Raw genomic sequence first — 20101 nt, 5'->3', positions numbered from 1 at the left:
TCGTCGACATTCACGTGATTTGACCCACCATTTGCGGGACTTTCATCGACCTTCGTGGATTATCGTCGACATTCTCTGGATTTGCCTCACCATTCGCGGATTTTCACGACTCAGGAACCTATCCCCCCCTTTTTACATTGAAACAATGCCGCACTATTCGCGGTTTCACAATTCGCTGGATTTTCCAGGAATGTATCCCCCACGAACAGTGGGGTCCCACGGCATATGTATATATACATATATATACATATATACATACATATACATATATATATATATATATATATATATATATATATATATATATATTCTCGTATCCGAAATTTGTAATCCTCAAAATGTGAGCTGCATGTCGTTTGCCATGTGGGAATCATACTCGTATTGACTTTTTGTGAGCCAATCCATTGTAACATCAGTTTATATAAATAAAAATGAAATCAGAAAAATAAATTAAGCTGTATTTCTCTCTATTTTAATAAAAAATACAATATGATATTTCTGACCAAAGGCTAGTTTTATTTTGGGGGTGGGGAAGGAGAAGATGCCTGTTGCGACAAGCCTGCCATATGCAATGCAAATTGAATCGACACGACACTGTCAAAATGAATGAGGAAACTCCAGCAGAGGTAAATGGATATTAGGTTCAGGTCACAGCAAGCAAAATAATTAAAATAATACCACATTTGCAAAGCACAAACCATGGGCAGTGCGAAGATGGGAGCATGAGGCATAAATGCAATTCTTCCAGGATCTTCGTCAATGGTAAAAGTATATCGTCAAAGCCAATGTTGCAACCTTGAGACACAAGCCAGCACCGACGCAAGTGAACGACCCACTGGAAAGGCCAGTTTTAAAAGAGGTCACACTTTCAAGTAGTCAAATTTAAAAAGGATTGGTCAAAAACCCTAGAATCCTACACAATAACGTCACCTCTTGTGACGTGGGTTAGTAGGTTAGTCCAAAGTTGCTCTTGCCCTCGCCCTCATCCTTATCCTCATCTCATCGTCATCCTCACCATCACCATCACCATCACCACCTTCAACCGATTGTTTGTCATCCCCGGCAGCAAATTGGTCCTTTTCCAACCGCCTGCGCTTGGCTTGGTGGCGTATTCGATCTGGGATCGATGGGCCGAGTGGGCGGGACAGCAGGGGTCGGTGGTTAGCCGATCGGGTCTCCATCAACCCTTCGTCCTGGTGTCTCACTGCACACGTCAATGTACAATTTAGGTATTTTACGATTTATACATGTAAGCAACTCATGTGAACAAAGCTGTATTGTGTTTGAGTGATGTGAAAATATAACCGACACAATATATGAAGGGTAAAATAATACGGGCGGGGAGCAAGCATTGATGGGTAATATAGTATATTGCATGGAACAACTTGTCCATTACCTTTGACTTTGCAAGTCGGCTCTCCCAATCAGTTTCACTGTTTAACATGAAGCGAGGCTGAGTGACATCACAGTCCAAGAGCTGGCATTATGACGAGTAAGAGCATTCACATTGCCTCTATGAGCTACACACAACCGGACGCTTCACCAGCCTTTGATCTCTTGGCAAACCAGCTCTTATGCGACTCAATGGTGTGCCAAGCGCTCTGACATTGTCCTTTTACAGCACAAATTCCGGTTTAGAGAGGTTCAGCCATTACTCCTCACAAAGTATCATTGCACCCTGGCCTATCGCCCAAGCACGACAGAGTTTCAGATTCACGAGTGCTTTCCTCAAACTCTTTTCAGAACATGCATCAGTGGAATCAAATCCGCCCACGCTCACAAAGATACAACCCTGGACCGAGCACTTGTTTATCTTGTCAATATAATTTATAATTTCCAGGATTATTAATGATAGACATTTAGAGAAGAGTAGTCTGTTGTGTCTGCATTGACGTGAGAGATGGAGCCTTTATGCGCACGTTGACATTTACCATAACACTGCGTCTCTACATCACCACCTATCTTTTTTAATCTCTTCTTTACATCAAATATATATTAGTTTTACAAGTTTTCCTGTATTCTGATGAGATTGTAAAATCTTTGGACAAACCCACATAGCTCCTTTAATTTACACTTCACCCCAAAACTAAACACGTCAGAACAATTAGGATAGTCTAACTGCCTTGCTCTTTTTGTGCTCTTTAAATGAATGCAAACAGCATTTTCCAAAAAAAAGAATTCACTTGACAAATCAATTTCTAGCACTCCTCGAGGAGCAGTTTAGAAGGTTTATAAAATAACTCTTCGACAAAAGCTATGAAATGAACTCTCATAAAGTCTCAATGCCAAAGATGTAACGACAGCTCACAGGGGGTCAGGTGACGTCCTCCCTCTGTCCTCCCTCTCCTCTCCTCTCCTCCCCTCTCCTCCCCTCTCCTCTCCTCTCCTCTCCTCTCCTCTCCTCCCCACCATACCTCACCTCACCCTTCCATAAATTTGCCCTTGGGAAGGTACTTGAAATAACAATGCCTGCACATTCCCAGATCAAGTCCACTCCCGGGTTGAAACGTCAGCCCTGAGCTCGGACTTGTTGGGCAGCTGTGTAGTTGACGGTGACTTCGTTTTTGTGTATCTTATTACAATTACGTTACAATTATTCTTGTGCGAAATAAATCCAAAAATCTACAATGAAAAAATATTATCTGGAGAAGTTCAAGATAAATTTTATTCAAAACACTATTATTGCAAATCGTTTATTGAACAAAACATTCGCACTCCATGTTTAAAATCATACCTTGGGTCTCTCCCAAGCCCAGCAGCATCTGACCAATCAAAGCACAGTGTGTTGCTTGTTCCGTCCATAATCGTTGGAAATGACCAATGAGGTACTCCCGATGGTTGATGTCATCCTGCCACTCCATCGACTCAAACTCACACGAGTGGAGGATAAGATGAGAATCGGGTGCCATGCTGTTGAGGAAAGTGAAAAGAGAGTTAAAGGAAAGGGGCAGCACAGGCAAGAGACAAGAAACCAAATGTCAAGAGGCGCATGCCTAGAAGGAAGGTGAAACCGCAAGGAAGGCGAAAGGACGATTTCGGCGAGAGCCCTTCTACAAAGCAAAAGCAAAGAGACCCCAAACACCGTCATTATCGCAATTGCCTTGTACCAACACCGACTCACGTGTATTGCGGCTTTCTTGGATTTTCCTCCACGTCGAGCAGCTTTGACACCACGGACGGGTCCTCGTGACTCGACCCCACATGGAGCAAAATTGCCATCATGCAGCGCACTTGGTGATAGAGAAAGGCATGCCCGCGAACCTCAAATACAAATAGATCAAACCCACTGCCGCTTTTCAACCCTTTGGAGGAAAGACCACCGTTACCTTCCACTTTTAGATCCCGTTGTTCCGAGCTTTTTCCACTCTGCAATTTCTCAGGAAAACCAATCACTTCATCGCCAGTTTCCACCTCCATTTCATCAAACCCATTACAATCTTCTTGCAGGTGTCCCTTTCTCATACTCCTTAATTCTTCACCAGGATACGACTTCTTTAAAATGTCATCCATCTCATTGATTCGAAAGTGGTCAGGCATTTTGTCTGGAATGGGTTTTGTGTTCTCAAGCAGTTTCGATTTTTCCATAGTTTCATCAGGTTTCCGCTTTAGCTCCCCTTTCTGTGCGTCACATCCAAGATCATTTAACTTGCTGCTCTCACACCCTAAAGTGGCCTCGAGGTCTCTTCTACCATGGTCGACTTGGTAAATTACAGGACTTGTCTTTTTAACTTCCCCTATGTTTTCACCAATCTCTTTGTCAACCTCTGCTTCAAGAGGAAAGACTTTAGCGTGCAAGATTGTACGTTTAAAAAACTGCCCACCATCTTCTCCCAAGTTCTTACGGCCTCCTATATCGGGCCTACAGAAGTTCCGAAAATCATGAGTGCCTTCGAAGAGTTGTGCCGCAGCAGCTATCCTCTCAACATCCAATCGACCTCTGGGAAACACGTACCGATATGTACGGGAAAGGCAACTGAACCGGGCATTAAATTCTGGAGGTACGGGAGCCCAGGACAAAATCCGGATATCGTAGGGGAGAACCTGTGTAATAAGAAAAACAAAAAGAGAGGGTTGGGACAGAAGAATAAAGATGCAAAGAGCATAAATCTATAATCATAAGTGCGTGTGTGTATCCTTCATATCTCCAAAACCATGAAACCTCGTGGTCCATAACTTTCCATGCATACTAAAGGAACTCTAAGGGAGTAAATGTGGCCCATATACCGACATAACACACACCATTTGCCTCTGGATCACCAACCATGCCATAACTATCCGTCCCTCCCACCTACCTTTCCACTCTGACCACCTGCTTGCTGATCAATTTGAACAAAATTATCAGATTGAACCAAATGCTTTACTCATGTTCATGAATAAAGGAAGAACAAAAGAGCAAACAAAACGAATCTGAATGAAAGTTAAATTAATTGTGCAAGAATTTGGTTTAAATCCTCAGGAACACCATTAGGAAAGATTAAAGGAAAAGTATTACAGATAAAATGTTCAACCCATTCAGCGATTATATTGTTTGATACAAAGTCTCTTTAATCCTCCAATGAACCCAGGAGATTGTACAATCACATTAGTCCTCCAATGTTGTGGCCCTGAATGGATTTCTCTCATCCCCCCTTCCTGTTCAGGCTGGAGTTCCCCAAGGCAGTGTTCTGGGCCCTGTGTTTTTTCTGGTCTTCATCAATGATCTCTCCGACTCTCTGGAAAATCCTCTCTATCTCTTTGCTGATGACTCCACTCTCTGCCGCTCCATTCCTCACCCCTCAGATCAGCAGTCTGCAGCCTCTTCACTCTCCACAGACCTGGACAAAATCACAGACTGGTCAAACAGATGGAAAACATGTCTTTCAATCCTGACAAATCTCACACTCTTACTATGTCTCTCCGAAAAGACCGACTGTACAACCCTCCCATCCACTTTCTGAATAATCCTCCAAGAAGTTCTGTCACTCAAGCTTTTGGGTCTCACTATCTGCCATGATCTTTTTTGGGAAAACCACATTTCCAAGCTGGCCTCCAAAGCCAGTCATCGACTGGGCATCCTCCGCCATGTTAAGTCCTTCCTTGGCACACCTGAGCTCCTCACCACATACAAGGCTTTCATCCGCAGCTCAATGGAATACTGTTCTCCCCTCTGGGCCGGTGCTCCTGCCTCAAACCTAGCTTGGCTTCACGCTGTTGAAACAAAAGCTTTCAGAATCGTTGGAATCTCCCGGGATGAAGCTAACTCCGAGGGCCTTTCACTCACTCACTCACCGCAGGCAGGTTAGTGGTCTTTCTGTCTTCTACCGACTCCGATCCGGCCTAGCTCCCCCAGCTTTATGTGCTCCGTCCCCCAAATATTCCTACAGGTCGCACAAGATCTGCCAGCAACCCTCTTCTGGTGAAATTGCCAAAATCAAGACTCTCTGCTCACCTTCACTCTTTCATTCCTCTTTACTCCCACCTCTGGAACAAACTCTCTCACTCTCTGCAATCCCATGCCTCCATCCAGGTCTTTAAAACAGCTGTTCACCACCATCTCTTATCTTCCCCCATCCAAAACCTTGATCTTTTATACCCCCGTTAATTCACCCCAGATCCACTTTTATGAAACACCAAGTTCTTTCTTGGAAGTCCTAGCAGTGTCCATGTGTTTTATACCTCCCCCACCTCCCCCCCCCCCCCTTTCCCATGCCCCATTTGCCCCAAGCCCTATCCCTCCCGCAGATCTCCCGATGTCTCTGTTCTCTGCTGTTGTACTTGTGTGCTTCCCTCTCTCTCCCCATCTCGTCTCCCGCTCCCTTTATTGTATGTTTTGTGTGTCGTTTTTTAAAAAAATGATTAATGTTAGCTCTTACACAAGCTTCGATCTTGTACACAAAAAAAACAAAAAAAAAACTTCTTCGTTCTTATGCAGCACAAGGCTGCGGAGTAACATCATTGGCTGAGGGCGCGGCTGTGCCACTCATGCAGTGCCCTCTGCTGGTTAGGGCAGGAATTTGAATTTGTTCATGGTGCCGACGATAGCTCACCTACTCTTCACGAAGGATACCATGGGATATTTAACATCCACCAATTAATGGCGGCAGACAGGACGCCAGTTTAACGTCCATCTGAGGGACGGCACACACATTGATGAATCACCCTGCCTGTGAAACACCAGAATGACAGATGACATTGGGTCTGGATTCGAACCCAGGCTAGACCACTTAGAGGTGAGTGTGCATACCTCAAGGCCATGCTTCTGACCCCTCCTCCATACTGTATTGTACCAGTAGATTGTCAATCAGATCAAATGGAATCCTTACCTTGTTCAGTATGTAAGCATAGGGAATTTCGTTTTCACTGGTACGTGCGACTCCATTCTCTGAAGGTTTCACCCCAAGCCCTTCGGCCATGTTACTCCGAAGGTAGAGAGAAATAACCTGAAGAAAACAAAGGTGTTATTAAAATGGATCTCACACTCACAAGGCAAATATTTCCCACAGAATAGTTCACAAATAAAGCTGCCCAAATTCTGTGGACGCCTGTCAAGTGTCCCATATCATCAGGAGGTTCCAGTTTTTGAAGACACCTACTCAGCCAAAAGCTCATTTTTGGAGACCATCGTTCAGGTATAACCGCTTATTAATTGCCTGATTGGGTCCCATTTTCAAGCCAAAGAGTGAAAACCATACGAAAATACATTTAAAATTTTAAACCAAAGCATTCAGAATCATTGGAATCTCCCGCGATGAAGCTGCTTCTGAGGGCGTCTGTCTGTCTCTGTCTCTGTCTTTCCGCAGGCAGGTAGGTGGTCTTTCTGTCTTCTACCGACTCCTCTTCGGCCTTGCTCCCCCAGCTCTGTCTGTCTCTGTCCCCTAAATATTCCTGCAAGACGCACAAGATGTGCCAGCAACCCTCTTCTGGTGAAACTGCCAAAATCAAGACTCTCTGCTCACCTTCACCCTTTCATTCCACTTTTCTCCCACCTCTGAAACAAACTCCCACACTCTCTTCAATCCCTCTCCTCCCTCCAGGTCTTTAAAACAGCTGTTGACCACCATCTTTTATCTTCCCCCATCCAAAACCTTGATCTTTTTTTACCCCCGTAAAAACACCCCAAATCCGCCTCTTTCAATCCCCAACTTATTTCCTGAAATTCCTAGGAGTGTTTCATTTGCTTGAAACCGTGTACCCCTCCCTCCTCCCCCAACCCTCCCCCTTCCACAGATCTACCGACGTCTCTGTTCTCTACTGTTGTTGTGCTTGTGTGCTTCCCTCTCTCTCCCCCTCTTGTCTCCCGCTCCCTTCATTGTATGTTTTGTGTGTCTGTGCATGTTTTCATCTTCAATGTGTTAGCCCTTACACGAGCCTCGATTCTGTATCCAAAAAATAAAAATAAATAAATAAATAAAATATACGCAATTTGGTGTCTGTCTGACTGATGTTTTTGACCATAACACATTCGGTCATTACTTATCCAATCTCAACCAAACGTGACAGTAGGACTAAGGGTTACATGATGGAGGTTGTAGCGACTTAATTTGCCCCCCTCCTCAAGGCAGTTGTCCACCTTGGGCGAACGCTGTGCTGAGTTGTATATCTGCGTCAAGATAGCTTTATCGTGGCATTTTTCCAAGGCCATTTTGTAATAACAAAAGTAATAACAACGCTATGATAAAAGCATAATATTGTTATTTCATAACAATACCCTCTCCCCAAGGGCTTTTTTTGATGTGCGATATTGCCCTATCCCTCTCCACCCCTCCCTCCTTCTCCCCCCTCCCCCCCTCCCCCCCCCGACACCTTTACAGAAGTAAATTTTATGATAGGGAAGATAGAATTGTGAGGCACCGCCTGATATTTTCAATGACCTGACCTAACATAAGTAATAAAAATAGGCAATAATAAAAAGGATAATACCATGACTCCCTGTCACTCCAGGAGCGAGCGGGTGTACTAGTTATTTAAATGACAGGGTGACATCCGGAAAACTTGTTAATTTAGCATCGCTTAGTGTCGTAGTATACATGGTTTATAGAGCTTGATCACGCAACGTCACAAGGTCACGTGCCTTTGTTTATCCACCGTCAAACTTGACCGGCACACTGAATGTTTTTATTGCCCAAATCAATGCTGCCATGTACAATGCGTGAGACTTGCGCATTTGTTTGCAATAAACCGAGGAGAGATTCCTTCACACTTCTTATTTCAAAAGCCCGTTTTTCCGACTTTAACAATGTCTGCTTTGGTGGAAAAGGTTTCTTAAAGCGTTCCGCGAAAGCTGTCCGCACTCGAGCAATATTGTTTGGCCTGTGTGTGCCCTTTCATGCACCCAAACACAAGCAACGGAGCACTCTGACACGAACAACTTCTTTATTTCTCTCTTTCTTTATCTATCTGTCTTCGGAGAAGTGAATTCTTGCAGAATTCTTTTTTTTGAAAGGCTCACATGGCTGCGCTTGCTTGGGTTTGAGGGTAGAGGAGTAGTGGCTGAACCTCGAATCCGATGCAGGTTCCTCCTGATGACTCCTGTTATCGCACGCATCTTAGCTCTTTACTTCGTTTTTTCAAATTATTATTATTATAATTTGTTTTTTTTTGGTTTTTTTGGTTCCTTCTGATGACTCCAATGCAGTATTTGGTTTTCTGTTTCATCATGTCTGCCGTTCCGTCTAACTTCCTTCTGACTCCCGCGTTAGTGAGTCAGTGTGGCTGCATACCACAGGGAGGAAAGGAGGGAAGAAGGTGCGATAAATTTATCAGTGATAAAGCGACTTTCAAGCCACTCTGTTACATAGGTTTGAGTGCCCCCTTATCCCTACTTGTGCCTGTCCCCCATTTGGTCCGTCCATTTTGTTGATAGCATCTGGTCTACCCTTATCCCCATATTTCTTTTAATAAACCTGAACCCTGGTGTTGGGCTAGCGGCTAGGGTGCCGGCTTAGGATCCCAGGATCCTGGGTTCGAATCCCGGTCGATCGCTGAATTAACGCCAGGGGGGTTGACTCAGCCTGCTCATCCTTCCGAGGTCGGCTAATTGAGTACCAGTTCACTGGTAATTCCCTGTTTGTCGCTAAAGGCGGCAAAAAGGGTTGGCGTCAGGAAGGGCATCCGGCCGTAAAACATTGCTTCAAAAAGGGGACCGAAAAACAACAACAACCACGGTTCCCGAAAAAGGCCAACCCCCGCTTGCGGGGAAAAATGGCCTCTAAAGGTGGTTTTTTAAACCCTTTATTAACAATGAAAGATATTTACCCGCCTCTTGCCTCCTGGTGATGAATCGCCAAGTTCGGCCTGGATTGCAACGATGCTTGGGGTCTTGTAAATGGGAAAAAACAGTTAATTGAACGTAGCATTAATTTGGTAAGCTCGACGATTTTCAGGAGAAGCAAAACCACCTGGTGACGGGTGATGTTATTCAGACCCGGCTATGCAACAACCGGTGACAGGTAGTGGAATAATAGACCTAGGTGTGAATCCCATCCTGGATACGCCAACGGGTATCAGGGAGTGTGGGATTCGTTCCAACGTTCACCAAGGAAAATGAACAAAGTCAAATTTCAACGCAAAACGCAGGATTTAGCATTGTGAAGTAGACAAGGTAATTTTTGCTTTCAGATCGATCTACGCTCGACAGGTGGGTTTGTGGCAACACAGGTCAAACGGATTGGACATCACCTTGATAAATGTTTCTCGACATAAGTTCATTAACCTCTCTTTTGATACACAAATTTTTAGGTTCAGCATTTTAAAAAAGATTTCCCTTAGTCGCATTATTACTTCCGCCACCGAAGGTGGATGGAGGTTATGTTTTCAGCCCTGTCTGTTTGTCTGTCTGTCTGTTTGTTTGTTTGTGTACTGTCTGTAAACAAAATGTCTCAAAAAGTTGTGGACGGATTTGGATGAAATTTGGCAGAGAAGTAGTGTATGTGACACGGACGAAATGATTAGGTTTTGGTGAAGATCCGGATTCGGATCCGGCCAATAGAATTTTAAAGCGATTCTTCACCATTGGGAGATACGGCCAAAAACGATACATAGCAGCGTATCTCAAAAAAGGTATGGACAGATTTGGACTAAACTTGGTGGAGAGGTTGTGTTTGTGACAAGGACTAATCGATTCGATTTTGGTGAAGATCCTGATACTGTCCGAATCCACTGCATATGGATTCGGATACGAGTTATTTAATTCCTAAGTGGTTCTTCACCATTGAGAGATCGGACGAAAAGCGATATATAACATGATATTTAAAAAAGTTATGGACGAGTTATGAGAAAACTTGGGGGACGAGTTGGTTAGGTGACGAGAACAAGCCGATTAGATTTTGGTTCAGGTCCGAATCCAGATCCGGCCTATCATTGGGATACAAAACAAACTGTTCAGCCTGGCGGCGGTATGCGCTCTACCCAGTGCCGTTCTAGTTTTCATCTGTACTAGTCGTTCATGAAGCATACCGTCACATGCACAGTTAATATTTCTACATACTTGTACGATTTAGAATTGTCACCGACATTAGGCAAAGAAGTAGTTGGATTACAAACTTTGTTCCCCCCCAATTCAGTTTGGGGTTTTTTTGGGTAACCATTCCCTTCATGGCCCGAGGCGCATGAGGGCTGCTGAGGCAGTTTTATTTGGTAAAGGAGTACAATCCTGGACGGGTCGCCACTCAGACGCAGGATACTCAAATGGCTTATTACCTCAGTGAGCTGGTACTCATTTTGCCAACCTCAGAAGGATGCCAGTCTGAGTCAACCCACCTGGTGTTATGTAATGGGTGACCAGGGCTCGTACTCAAGACCCTAAGATCTTGAGCCAGCCACCTTAACCGTTAAGCCAATACAAAGCTTGGGTGTGTGGGTGCCATTGCCTTTTTTTATGCCTCCGTTGACGAAGTTGCCAGAGGCATTATGTTTTCAGGTTGTCCGTCCGGCTGCCCGTCGTCCGTCGTCCGTCCATCCGTGATAGGTGTTCGTTACCACGCCAACTTGAGAATGGCTGAAGGGATCTTAGTGAAACTTGGTGCAAATATGTATAATGAGGTAAAGATTAACTGGTTAGATTTTGGGGTCCCTGAGGTCAAAGGTCAGTGGTCATGTTAGGTAAAAATCCTGTTACTGTGATAACTTGACCCAGTGATAGGATTCTGAACAAATTTGGTACAATTATGTAGAATGATTTAAAGACGAACTGATTAGAATTTGGGGGCAGGAGGTCAAAGGTCAAAGTATTTACTAGGTCTATAACTTGAGGACAGCTGAAGTGATCTAATTCAAACTTCGCACAGGTATGGATAATGATGTAAAGATTAACTGATTCCATTTTGTGGTCAAGAGATCAAAGGGCAAAGGTCAAAGTCTGTAATAGGTCTATAACTTGACAACGGCTAAAGGGATCCAATTCAAACTTGGTACAGATATGTATAATGTGAGGAGTAACTGATTAGATTTTGGGGTCAAGAGGTCAAAGGTCAAAGTCTGTAATAGGTTTATAACATGAGAACGGCTAAAGGAATCCAATGCAAATTTGGTACAGATATGTATAATGATGTAAAGATTAACTGATTAGATTTTGGGGTCCTGAGGTCAAAGGCCAAAGGACAGAGGTCATGTCAGGTAAAATTGTGATAACTTGTGAACAGCTGAAGCGATTTAAATTAAACCTTGGTACAGGTATGTATAATGATGTAAGCATGAACTGATAAAATTTTGGGGTCAAGAGGTCAAAGGTCAGAGGCCATGTCAGGTAAAAATATGATATATTGAGAACAGCTGAATGGATTTAAATCAAACTTGGTACAAGCATTATCATGATGCAATAATGTGGGCGGAGGCATATCGGTCGACGTCATGAGAGTGTTGTTCTAGTTATAGGTGGCACCAAAGTGCTACATTGCCAAAGTTTGGCATGCAAGCATGAGACACGATACAGGCTGAGAGGAGGAGGAGAAATTTCGTAATTTCTCAGTCACCTCCATGGATTGCCAAATGCTGCTTAATGACTTTTTCATTTGAAGTCTTACACATCTTTTGATACCAAATTTATGCAAATCGGACAAAGCTTATGGTGTCATGTGACAATCGCGTGTCAAATGCCATCCCCAAAATATAATTGTGCCATACATGTGTGTTATTGAATGGAGGTAGGATATGCACTAACTCAGGAATAGTTATTTTTGCCTTCAAATTGATTTTTATCTTCTACGAGTGTTGAATGTCCTGTGTAACATTATGAATACGTACATGGTAAACAAGAACTGTACTCGATAGAGGGCATACCTCCACCAGGCTGAACAGTTTACATTTTGCATCTCAATGATAGGCCGGATCCGGATCTGACCATGAACGAAAATCTAATCGGTTTGTTCTTGTCACTTACCCAATTCATCCACCTCGATTTGTCATAACTCCTCCACAACGTTTTGAAATATCATGCTGTATATCGTTTTTGGCCCCATCTCTCAATGGTGAAGAATCAATCAGAAATTAAACTAGAGGTTCCAGGGAACCTGAACTCAACTGGTCTATATCAATATGGTTAGAATATGCATAATAGAACCACAAACTATGTAGTTTATATGTGCTAAAGAGGTACATAGCGTTGAAGGTATCTCATGTTTCAACAGGACACTAGAAAAAATTGAGTTTTAAGTGAGGCATGAAAAGTAAAACGACAATTACTTTTCTCAGATTTCAGACTTGAATTTATTATATGTGTTGAGGTTTGTTACATACTGTCTACACACCAAGTAAGTTTCAGCCTTCTAGCTCCATTAGGAAGTACCAGATTGTCAAAAATTGATTTTTCAATATGGCCGCCCTGCCGCGCCCATTTTTGGGCGTGCAACGCCCAAATGCAATCCCAAACTAGTTTATGTCTTAAAGATGCTGCATAACAAGTTTCATCAAATTCGATCAATATTTGTGACTTTTAGAGCGTAGACGTCGAATTGTTTACAGACGACAGACAGACAGACAGACAGACACTGGGTGTCGAGAAAAACTCAGCTAGACATAGTCCGGTTGAGTTAAAAATTAACGGATCCGGATCCTCATCAAAATCGAATCAATTCGTCCTCGTCACATACTCAACCTGTCCACCAAGTTTCGTCCAAATCCATCCAAAACGTTTTGAAATATCATGTTCTATTTATCATTTTTAGTCCTCACTCTCAATAGTCAATAATCAATAATCACCTTGAGATTTTTAGAAACGATCATATTCAGGTTGGATTTTTTTTTTTTTTATCAATCAAAATGTGTGAACTGTCATCACAAATAGAGCAGATTCGGAGGGGCAGGCAGATTAACCACTCCTTGAAGTTCATTGATGACCTGGCTGGGTTTTCATTCAATGATTTAAGGGCATTGTTGTAATTCTCCATAGATTAACAGAGTTTACCAAATCCTTCATACTGCCACATTGAACTTGATTTGAACCGGTCTCTGACGAATGTTCAGCATCCCCATCATCAGGCTACCATGACAACAACTATTACATACTTCAACAGAGAGAAGGAAAGCGGTTGGTTCGACGTTCATTAATTCAGGGCCAAATGTCAGGTTTGGTTTGCATATCCCGACAAAGGACGAGTAGAACGTAAACAGTACGCACTCGGACATTGTCGGTCAATGGCTTTGATAGACTTTCGCTGCTTTGCTTTGCAGCTGGAAAATGGTCTTTTAGTTGGCAAAGTTTTTCATTACATTTGGGTTTGCTGTCGTAGAACATCTGAAAACACTCAAAAACCCATCTCTCACCTGTCCCATGGCACTAACGCCTCGGTCAGTTCTCCCACAACGATGGTAAGACGTTTTCTCTTTGCTCTGCACCAACCTCGTTTGCCGCAGTGCCTCAAAGAGGTGGGCCTCCACCGTGTTTTCCGTGTTACTTTGGCTTGCATAACCCTACACAAGGATTAAAGGAAACAAATTGCAGATTTAACCAATGCCAGCAACATTCGTTTGCAGGCTTTTTGGGCAGTTTAATCAGCAATGCAGAGTGACATCACCACAAGTAAATGGCAACATCCCTGGTGGCTCTTCAGGGTGAAGCACCAGACAATTTGACCACACAGGGTTAGGAGCCAGATAGTCTCGTACCACACAGGGTTAGGAGCCAGTCATACCATACAGGATTAGGAGCCAGATAGTCATACCACACAGGGTTAGGAGCCAGATAGTCATACCACACAGGGTTAGGAGCCAGATAGTCATACCACACAGGGTTAGGAGCCAGATAGTCATACCACACAGGGTTAGGAGCCAGATAGTCATACCACACAGGGTTAGGAGCCAGATAGTCATACCACACAGGGTTAGGAGCCAGATAGTCATACCACACAGGGTTAGGAGCCAGATAGTCATACCACACAGGGTTAGGAGCCAGATAGTCATACCACACAGGGTTAGGAGCCAGATAGTCATACCACACAGGGTTAGGAGCCAGAGAGTCATACCACACAGGGTTAGGAGCCAGTCATACCACACAGGGTTAGGAGCCAGACAGTCATACCACACAGGGTTAGGAGCCAGACAGTCATACCACACAGGGTTAGGAGCCAGACAGTCATACCACACAGGGTTAGGAGCCAGATAGTCATACCACACAGGGTTAGGAGCCAGAGAGTCATACCACACAGGGTTAGGAGCCAGTCATACCACACAGGGTTAGGAGCCAGACAGTCATACCACACATGGTTAGGAGCCAGAGAGTCATACCACACATGGTTAGGAACCAGAGAGTCATACCACACAGGGTTAGGAGCCAGAGAGTCATACCACACAGGGTTAGGAGCCAGAGAGTCATACCACACAGGGTTAGGAGCCAGTCATACCACACAGGGTTAGGAGCCAGACAGTCATACCACACATGGTTAGGAGCCAGAGAGTCATACCACACATGGTTAGGAACCAGAGAGTCATACCACACAGGGTTAGGAGCCAGATAGTCATACCACACATGGTTAGGAGCCAGATAGTCATACCACACATGGTTAGGAACCAGAGAGTCATACCACACATGGTTAGGAACCAGAGAGTCATACCACACATGGTTAGGAGCCAGATAGTCATACCACACAGGGTTAGGAGCCAGAGAGTCATACCACACAGGGTTAGGAGCCAGATAGTCATACCACACAGGGTTAGGAGCCAGAGAGTCATACCACACAGGGTTAGGAGCCAGTCATACCACACAGGGTTAGGAGCCAGACAGTCATACCACACATGGTTAGGAGCCAGAGAGTCATACCACACATGGTTAGGAACCAGAGAGTCATACCACACATGGTTAGGAGCCAGAGAGTCATACCACACATGGTTAGGAGCCAGAGAGTCATACCACACAGGGTTAGGAGCCAGAGAGTCATACCACACATGGTTAGGAGCCAGAGAGTCATACCACACAGGGTTAGGAGCCAGATAGTCATACCACACAGGGTTAGGAACCAGATAGTCATCCCACACAGGGTTAGGAGCCAGATAGTCATCCCACACAGGGTTAGGAACCAGATAGTCATACCACACAGGGTTAGGAACCAGATAGTCATCCCACACAGGGTTAGGAGCCAGATAGTCATCCCACACAGGGTTAGGAACCAGATAGTCATACCACACAGGGTTAGGAACCAGATAGTCATCCCACACAGGGTTAGGAGCCAGTCATACCACACAGGGTTAGGAGCGAGATAGCATATCCAGATGGCATGGATGCTGCACAGAAATTCGTCCAAACATCAAACCTAAACAAAAGCATTACAAACCGATCCAGATGTGAACACTCAACAGACATATCAAGGTAATCCATGCAATGTTTATCAGTAGGCCTACCTTGGAGATCACCTTACTATTCATTCATTAATTCATTTGTGTGGAACACGTGACTGCAGGTTTACATCATTTTGCAGGGAGTGTGACTGTGCCGCTGACGCAGCCTCCCTATAGGTTAGAGCAGGAATTTGTAATCATCAAGAGTGCCGGCGATAACTCGCCAACTCTTCACAAAGAATACCGTGGGATCTTTGACATCCATGAACGACCAGTGGTGGCCGACGGGACACCGAGCTTAACGTCTTAGAGGACGGACGACACCCTCGGTGCCATTCACCTCACTCAGGTAAACGACTAAGGAGCGTGGTTGGATACTGCCTGACTGGGCGATCTCTCACCTGGTACCGATGACCAAGGTAAGCAATTTTCAAGGCCACGTATCTGTAGTTAAAGGCCGAGAAGTCCAACGGACGTGGTCGGCTCTTCCGGGCTTTGCGGGCTCGCAGTTGAACCAGTTCAGCCTCCAAACGCAAAATCCGAACCGTCAGCTCCGACGTACGACCTGCCATAACTATTCCCCCAAAGACACCGTATGGCCGTATCAGCAATCCATCCGCCTCATGAGCAAGAGATGCAAACCACCGAATTAGCCACACTTCCGGCACACTGGATGCAATTCTAGCACCGTATTCCATTCGGCACTTTCACTGATGTAGAAAAACCGCGAGGTTTCAATTTTATCTACTTTCATTAACATGGGGGGTGGGGGGGGAGAGGAAATCCTTGCCAGCGAATTCCGTTACACACTTTCAACCAAAGATCGTAAAGCGGAGCAAGATAGCCCACTCGTGCGAAACATTTAATTGAAGTATCCAAAGGACGCGCTCGGCGGCCATTTTAGCAGGCAGAGTCAGAGTGAGCCTGAAGTATCCATGCAAATACAGTATATGGATATTAAAGTTCTTGTTTAATGAAGATCATTAATCTGATTTAATAATGGTTTCATGATATTTGCATGTAAATAACATATATTGCAGACCTTTATAGAATCTAATGTTCATTCAAGCACATGACTCTGTAGCAAAACGAAGGAAAATAAACATATTGTGGTGCTGTGCTGTGCACACACGACTCGATTGCCAGAGAGGTAGGCCACAACGCGTGGATACAAACAAGAGTCTTTATTACAAGCTCGCATATCAGCACTGGGCGGCCTCGAGGCTCGAGCTGAGAGCCCGCATATATGTCCCGAGGCCACGCCTTACCCCCGGGCGTGGCCGATCGGCCGAAAGGCGGGGCATGTATTTCAGTTCCCCGCCTGGACGCTCGCGCCACCCACTGGTGCGCGGAATTATTGACCCTTGTGCCACACGCGCCCCCCCCCCCCCCCCCCCCAGAATTCCCACGCACCTGAAGGGTGAGCTTGCGGGGAAGCTGGATGACCCGGCCGAAACGCCCCCTGGCGATGTGTGCAGGGCTGGGGGGTGCCGGGGTCTGACCGCCGGGGGGCGGCCTCGACGCGGAGGCAGAGCTGCTTGCGGGGGGTGGTCCAGATCGAGGTGGGCCGGCTTGAGGCGGTCCACGGATATACGATCCGGGGCACCGCCAATGTCCACGGTGAAATGTTTGTCCCCGGTCTCCAGCACGTGGAAGGGCCCGTCGTACGGGGGCCGCAGCGGTGCCCGGTGGGCATCGTGCCGGACGAAAACGTACTCCGCCGTGCGAAGCTCCGGGGCGACGTGGGAGGATGGGCAACCGTGGTGTGCCGTCGGCACCGGGGCGAACCTCCGGGCGGTCTCCTGCAGGGTCGAGCACTGTTGCGCCGGGGACCAAGGAGCCGTGGAGTCGGGGACGAATTCGCCCGGTACCCGCAGCGGTTGTCCGAAGACCAGCTCCGCCGAGGACGCACGCAGGTCGTCCTTGGGCGCCGTCCTGAGGCCCAGCAGGACCCAGGGGAGCCTGTCGGTCCAGCTGCCGTCGCGGGGGCTGGCCCAGAGCGCGGCCTTCATCGAGCGATGAAAGCGCTCGCACAGGCCGTTGGCCTGGGGGTGGTAGGCCGTGGTGCGGTGCAGTTTGATGCCGAGCCCTTGCGCCACCACGCCCCAGAGCTCCAAGGTGAACTGGGGGCCGCGGTCGGACGAGATGTCCGAGGGGGCACCGAACTGGGCAACCCAAGTGGCGATGAAGGCTTGCGCCACATCAGCCGGAGATGTCGCCGCCAATGACACGGCCTCCGGCCACCGTATGGTGCAGTCCACCATGGTGAGGAGGTGGGTGCACCCCCGCGAGGGGGACAGAGGTCCCACCAAGTCGACGTGGACGTGGTCGAACCGACGCTCGGGCACCGAAAATGGGGCCAACGGGGCCTGGGTGTGGTGGTGGACCTTTGCGCGCTGTAACGCGAGGCACGTCCTGGCCCAGTCACGGACGTCCTTCCTGAGGCCATGCCAGACGAACTTCGCCACGACGAGCTTCTGGGATGCCTTCGTGCCCGGGTGGGACAGGCCGTGGATGGCGTCGAAAACTGGGCGCCGCCAGCCAGCGGGCACAATGGGGCGAGGCCGACCGAGGGAGACGTCGCACAGGAGGGCCGCGCCCGCGACGTCGAACGGCACCTCGGTGACGCGGAGGCCTGTGACAGCGGTCCGCAAGGCCTGGACGCCGGGGTCGGCGGTCTGGTCCTCTGCCATCCAGGCATAGTCGATCCCGAGGTGGACCGCGTGCGCGACGGACCGGGAAAGGCAATCCGCCACCGGGTTGTCTTTACCCGCGACGTGACGGATGTCCGTCGTGTACTCGGACACGGCAGAGAGGTGACGTTGCTGCCGGGCCGACCATGGCTCGGCGACCTTGGCCATCGCGAACACGAGGGGGTTGTGGTCGACGAAAGCCGTGAACGGGCGGCCCTCGAGCAGATGGCGGAAGTGTCGGACCGCCAGGTGGAGCCTGCGCAGCTCGCGGTCAAAGGTGATGTAGCGGCGTTCGTGCGGGTGAAGCTGCCGGCTAAAAAACGCCAGGGGCTGCCAAGCACCATGCACCCACTGCTCGTGCACCGCGCCCACCACGTAGTCCGACGGATCGGTGGTGAGGGCGATCGGTGCGCCGGGTGCGCCAGCATGGTGGCGGTGGCCAAGGCCAGCTTTGCGCCCGCAAATGCCGCGGCCATCGGCTCCGACCAGGCGATGTCACCTTTGCCCAGCTTTCCCCGGTGGGCCTCGTGCAGGGGATGGAGGAGCTGGGCGACACGGGGCATGAAGCGGTGGTAAAAATTGACCATGCCCAGGAATTCCTGGACCCCCTTGATCGTGCGGGGGCGCAGAAAACTCTTGACGGCCTCCACTTTGGCCGGTAAAGGGACGGCCCCGTGCCTGGTGATGCGGTGCCCCAAAAAGTCGATGGCGGCGACGCCGAAGCGGCACTTTGCGTGGTTGATGATCAGGCCATGCTGGCCCAGGCGTTCGAAAAGCATGCGGAGGTGGAGCAGGTGCTCCTCCCGGGACGCGCTCGCGCCTAGGATGTTGTCCAGGTAGACATAGATGAAAGGTAAGTCGCGCAAGAAGCTGTCCATGAGCCGCTGGAACGCCTGGGCCGCATTCTTCAACCCAAAAGGCATCCGCAGGAACTCAAAAGGCCGAAAGGGGTGATGACGGCCGTCTTTGGGACATCGTCCGGTTGTATGGGGACCTGGTGGTAGCCCCGGATGAGGTCCACCTTGGAGAACACGGTCGTGTTTGCCAAACAGGGGGAAAAGTCCTGGATATGCGGTACCGGGTAGCGGTCGGAGGTGGTGGCATCATTGAGCCGGCGGTAGTCACCGCACGGCCGCCATCCGCCGCCGGGCTTCGGCACAATGTGCAGAGGAGAGGCCCAAGCACTGTTGGAGCGCCGTACGATACCCAGCCGTTCCAGCGTGGCGAACTCCGCTTTCACCACGGCGAGCTTCGTGGGGTCGAGGCGGCGTGCCCGGGCGTAGACCGGTGGCCCGACCGTGGGGATATGGTGCTCCACCCCGTGTTTGACGGCCACCGCTGAAAAGGTGGGCCGCATGAGGGCCGGGAAACTGGCGAGGAGGCGGGTAAACTCGTCCGCTGCCGGAAGCGTACAGACTAACCTCACCGGGACGGAACCTTTCAGCAAGCCGCTTGGTAAGCCGCTCGGTGAGCCGCTCAGCGAGCTGCTCAATGAGCCGCTCAGCGAACAAACGAGCGAGCTGAAGGTTTCGGCCTGGACGAGACGTCTGCGCTTAACGTCGACCAACAGCCCATGCGCACATAGGAAGTCCGCGCCGAGCAGGGCCATTGGCACGCTGGCGGTGACGAACGACCATTGGAAGCGCTGCCCTCCGAACCGCAGT

The 20101-nt window shown here is 47.8% G+C and overlaps 1 protein-coding gene across 2 annotated transcripts in view; it reads right to left on the bottom strand.

Annotated features, from left to right (window-relative positions):
• Positions 1-495: 495 nt before the first annotated feature.
• PUS3 (pseudouridine synthase 3) overlaps positions 496-20101 on the bottom strand; it is a 212365-nt gene continuing 192759 nt past the window's right edge. Inside the window, exons 2-7 of one of the 2 annotated variants that reach the window (XM_078776448.1) lie at positions 16146-16318; positions 13738-13884; positions 6303-6419; positions 3122-4041; positions 2735-2910; positions 496-1204 (exon numbers count right to left, since the gene is read on the bottom strand). In XM_078776448.1, the coding sequence (XP_078632574.1) occupies positions 954-1204; positions 2735-2910; positions 3122-4041; positions 6303-6419; positions 13738-13884; positions 16146-16316 (1782 nt within the window). In that variant the 5' untranslated portion in view covers positions 16317-16318 and the 3' untranslated portion in view covers positions 496-953. Of the gene's footprint in view, positions 1205-2734; positions 2911-3121; positions 4042-6302; positions 6420-13737; positions 13885-16145; positions 16671-20101 lie in introns of those variants that run through there. The other variant, XM_068113481.2, reaches the window with a different exon arrangement.

The sequence above is a fragment of the Myxine glutinosa genome, chromosome 4 (genome assembly GCF_964187855.1).
Source record: "Myxine glutinosa chromosome 4, kmMyxGlut1.1, whole genome shotgun sequence".
In the NCBI taxonomy this organism is placed as follows: Eukaryota; Metazoa; Chordata; class Myxini; order Myxiniformes; family Myxinidae; genus Myxine; species Myxine glutinosa.
The sequence above is the reverse complement of the archived record's forward strand: the minus strand, read 5'-3'. Positions and strand labels throughout refer to the sequence as shown.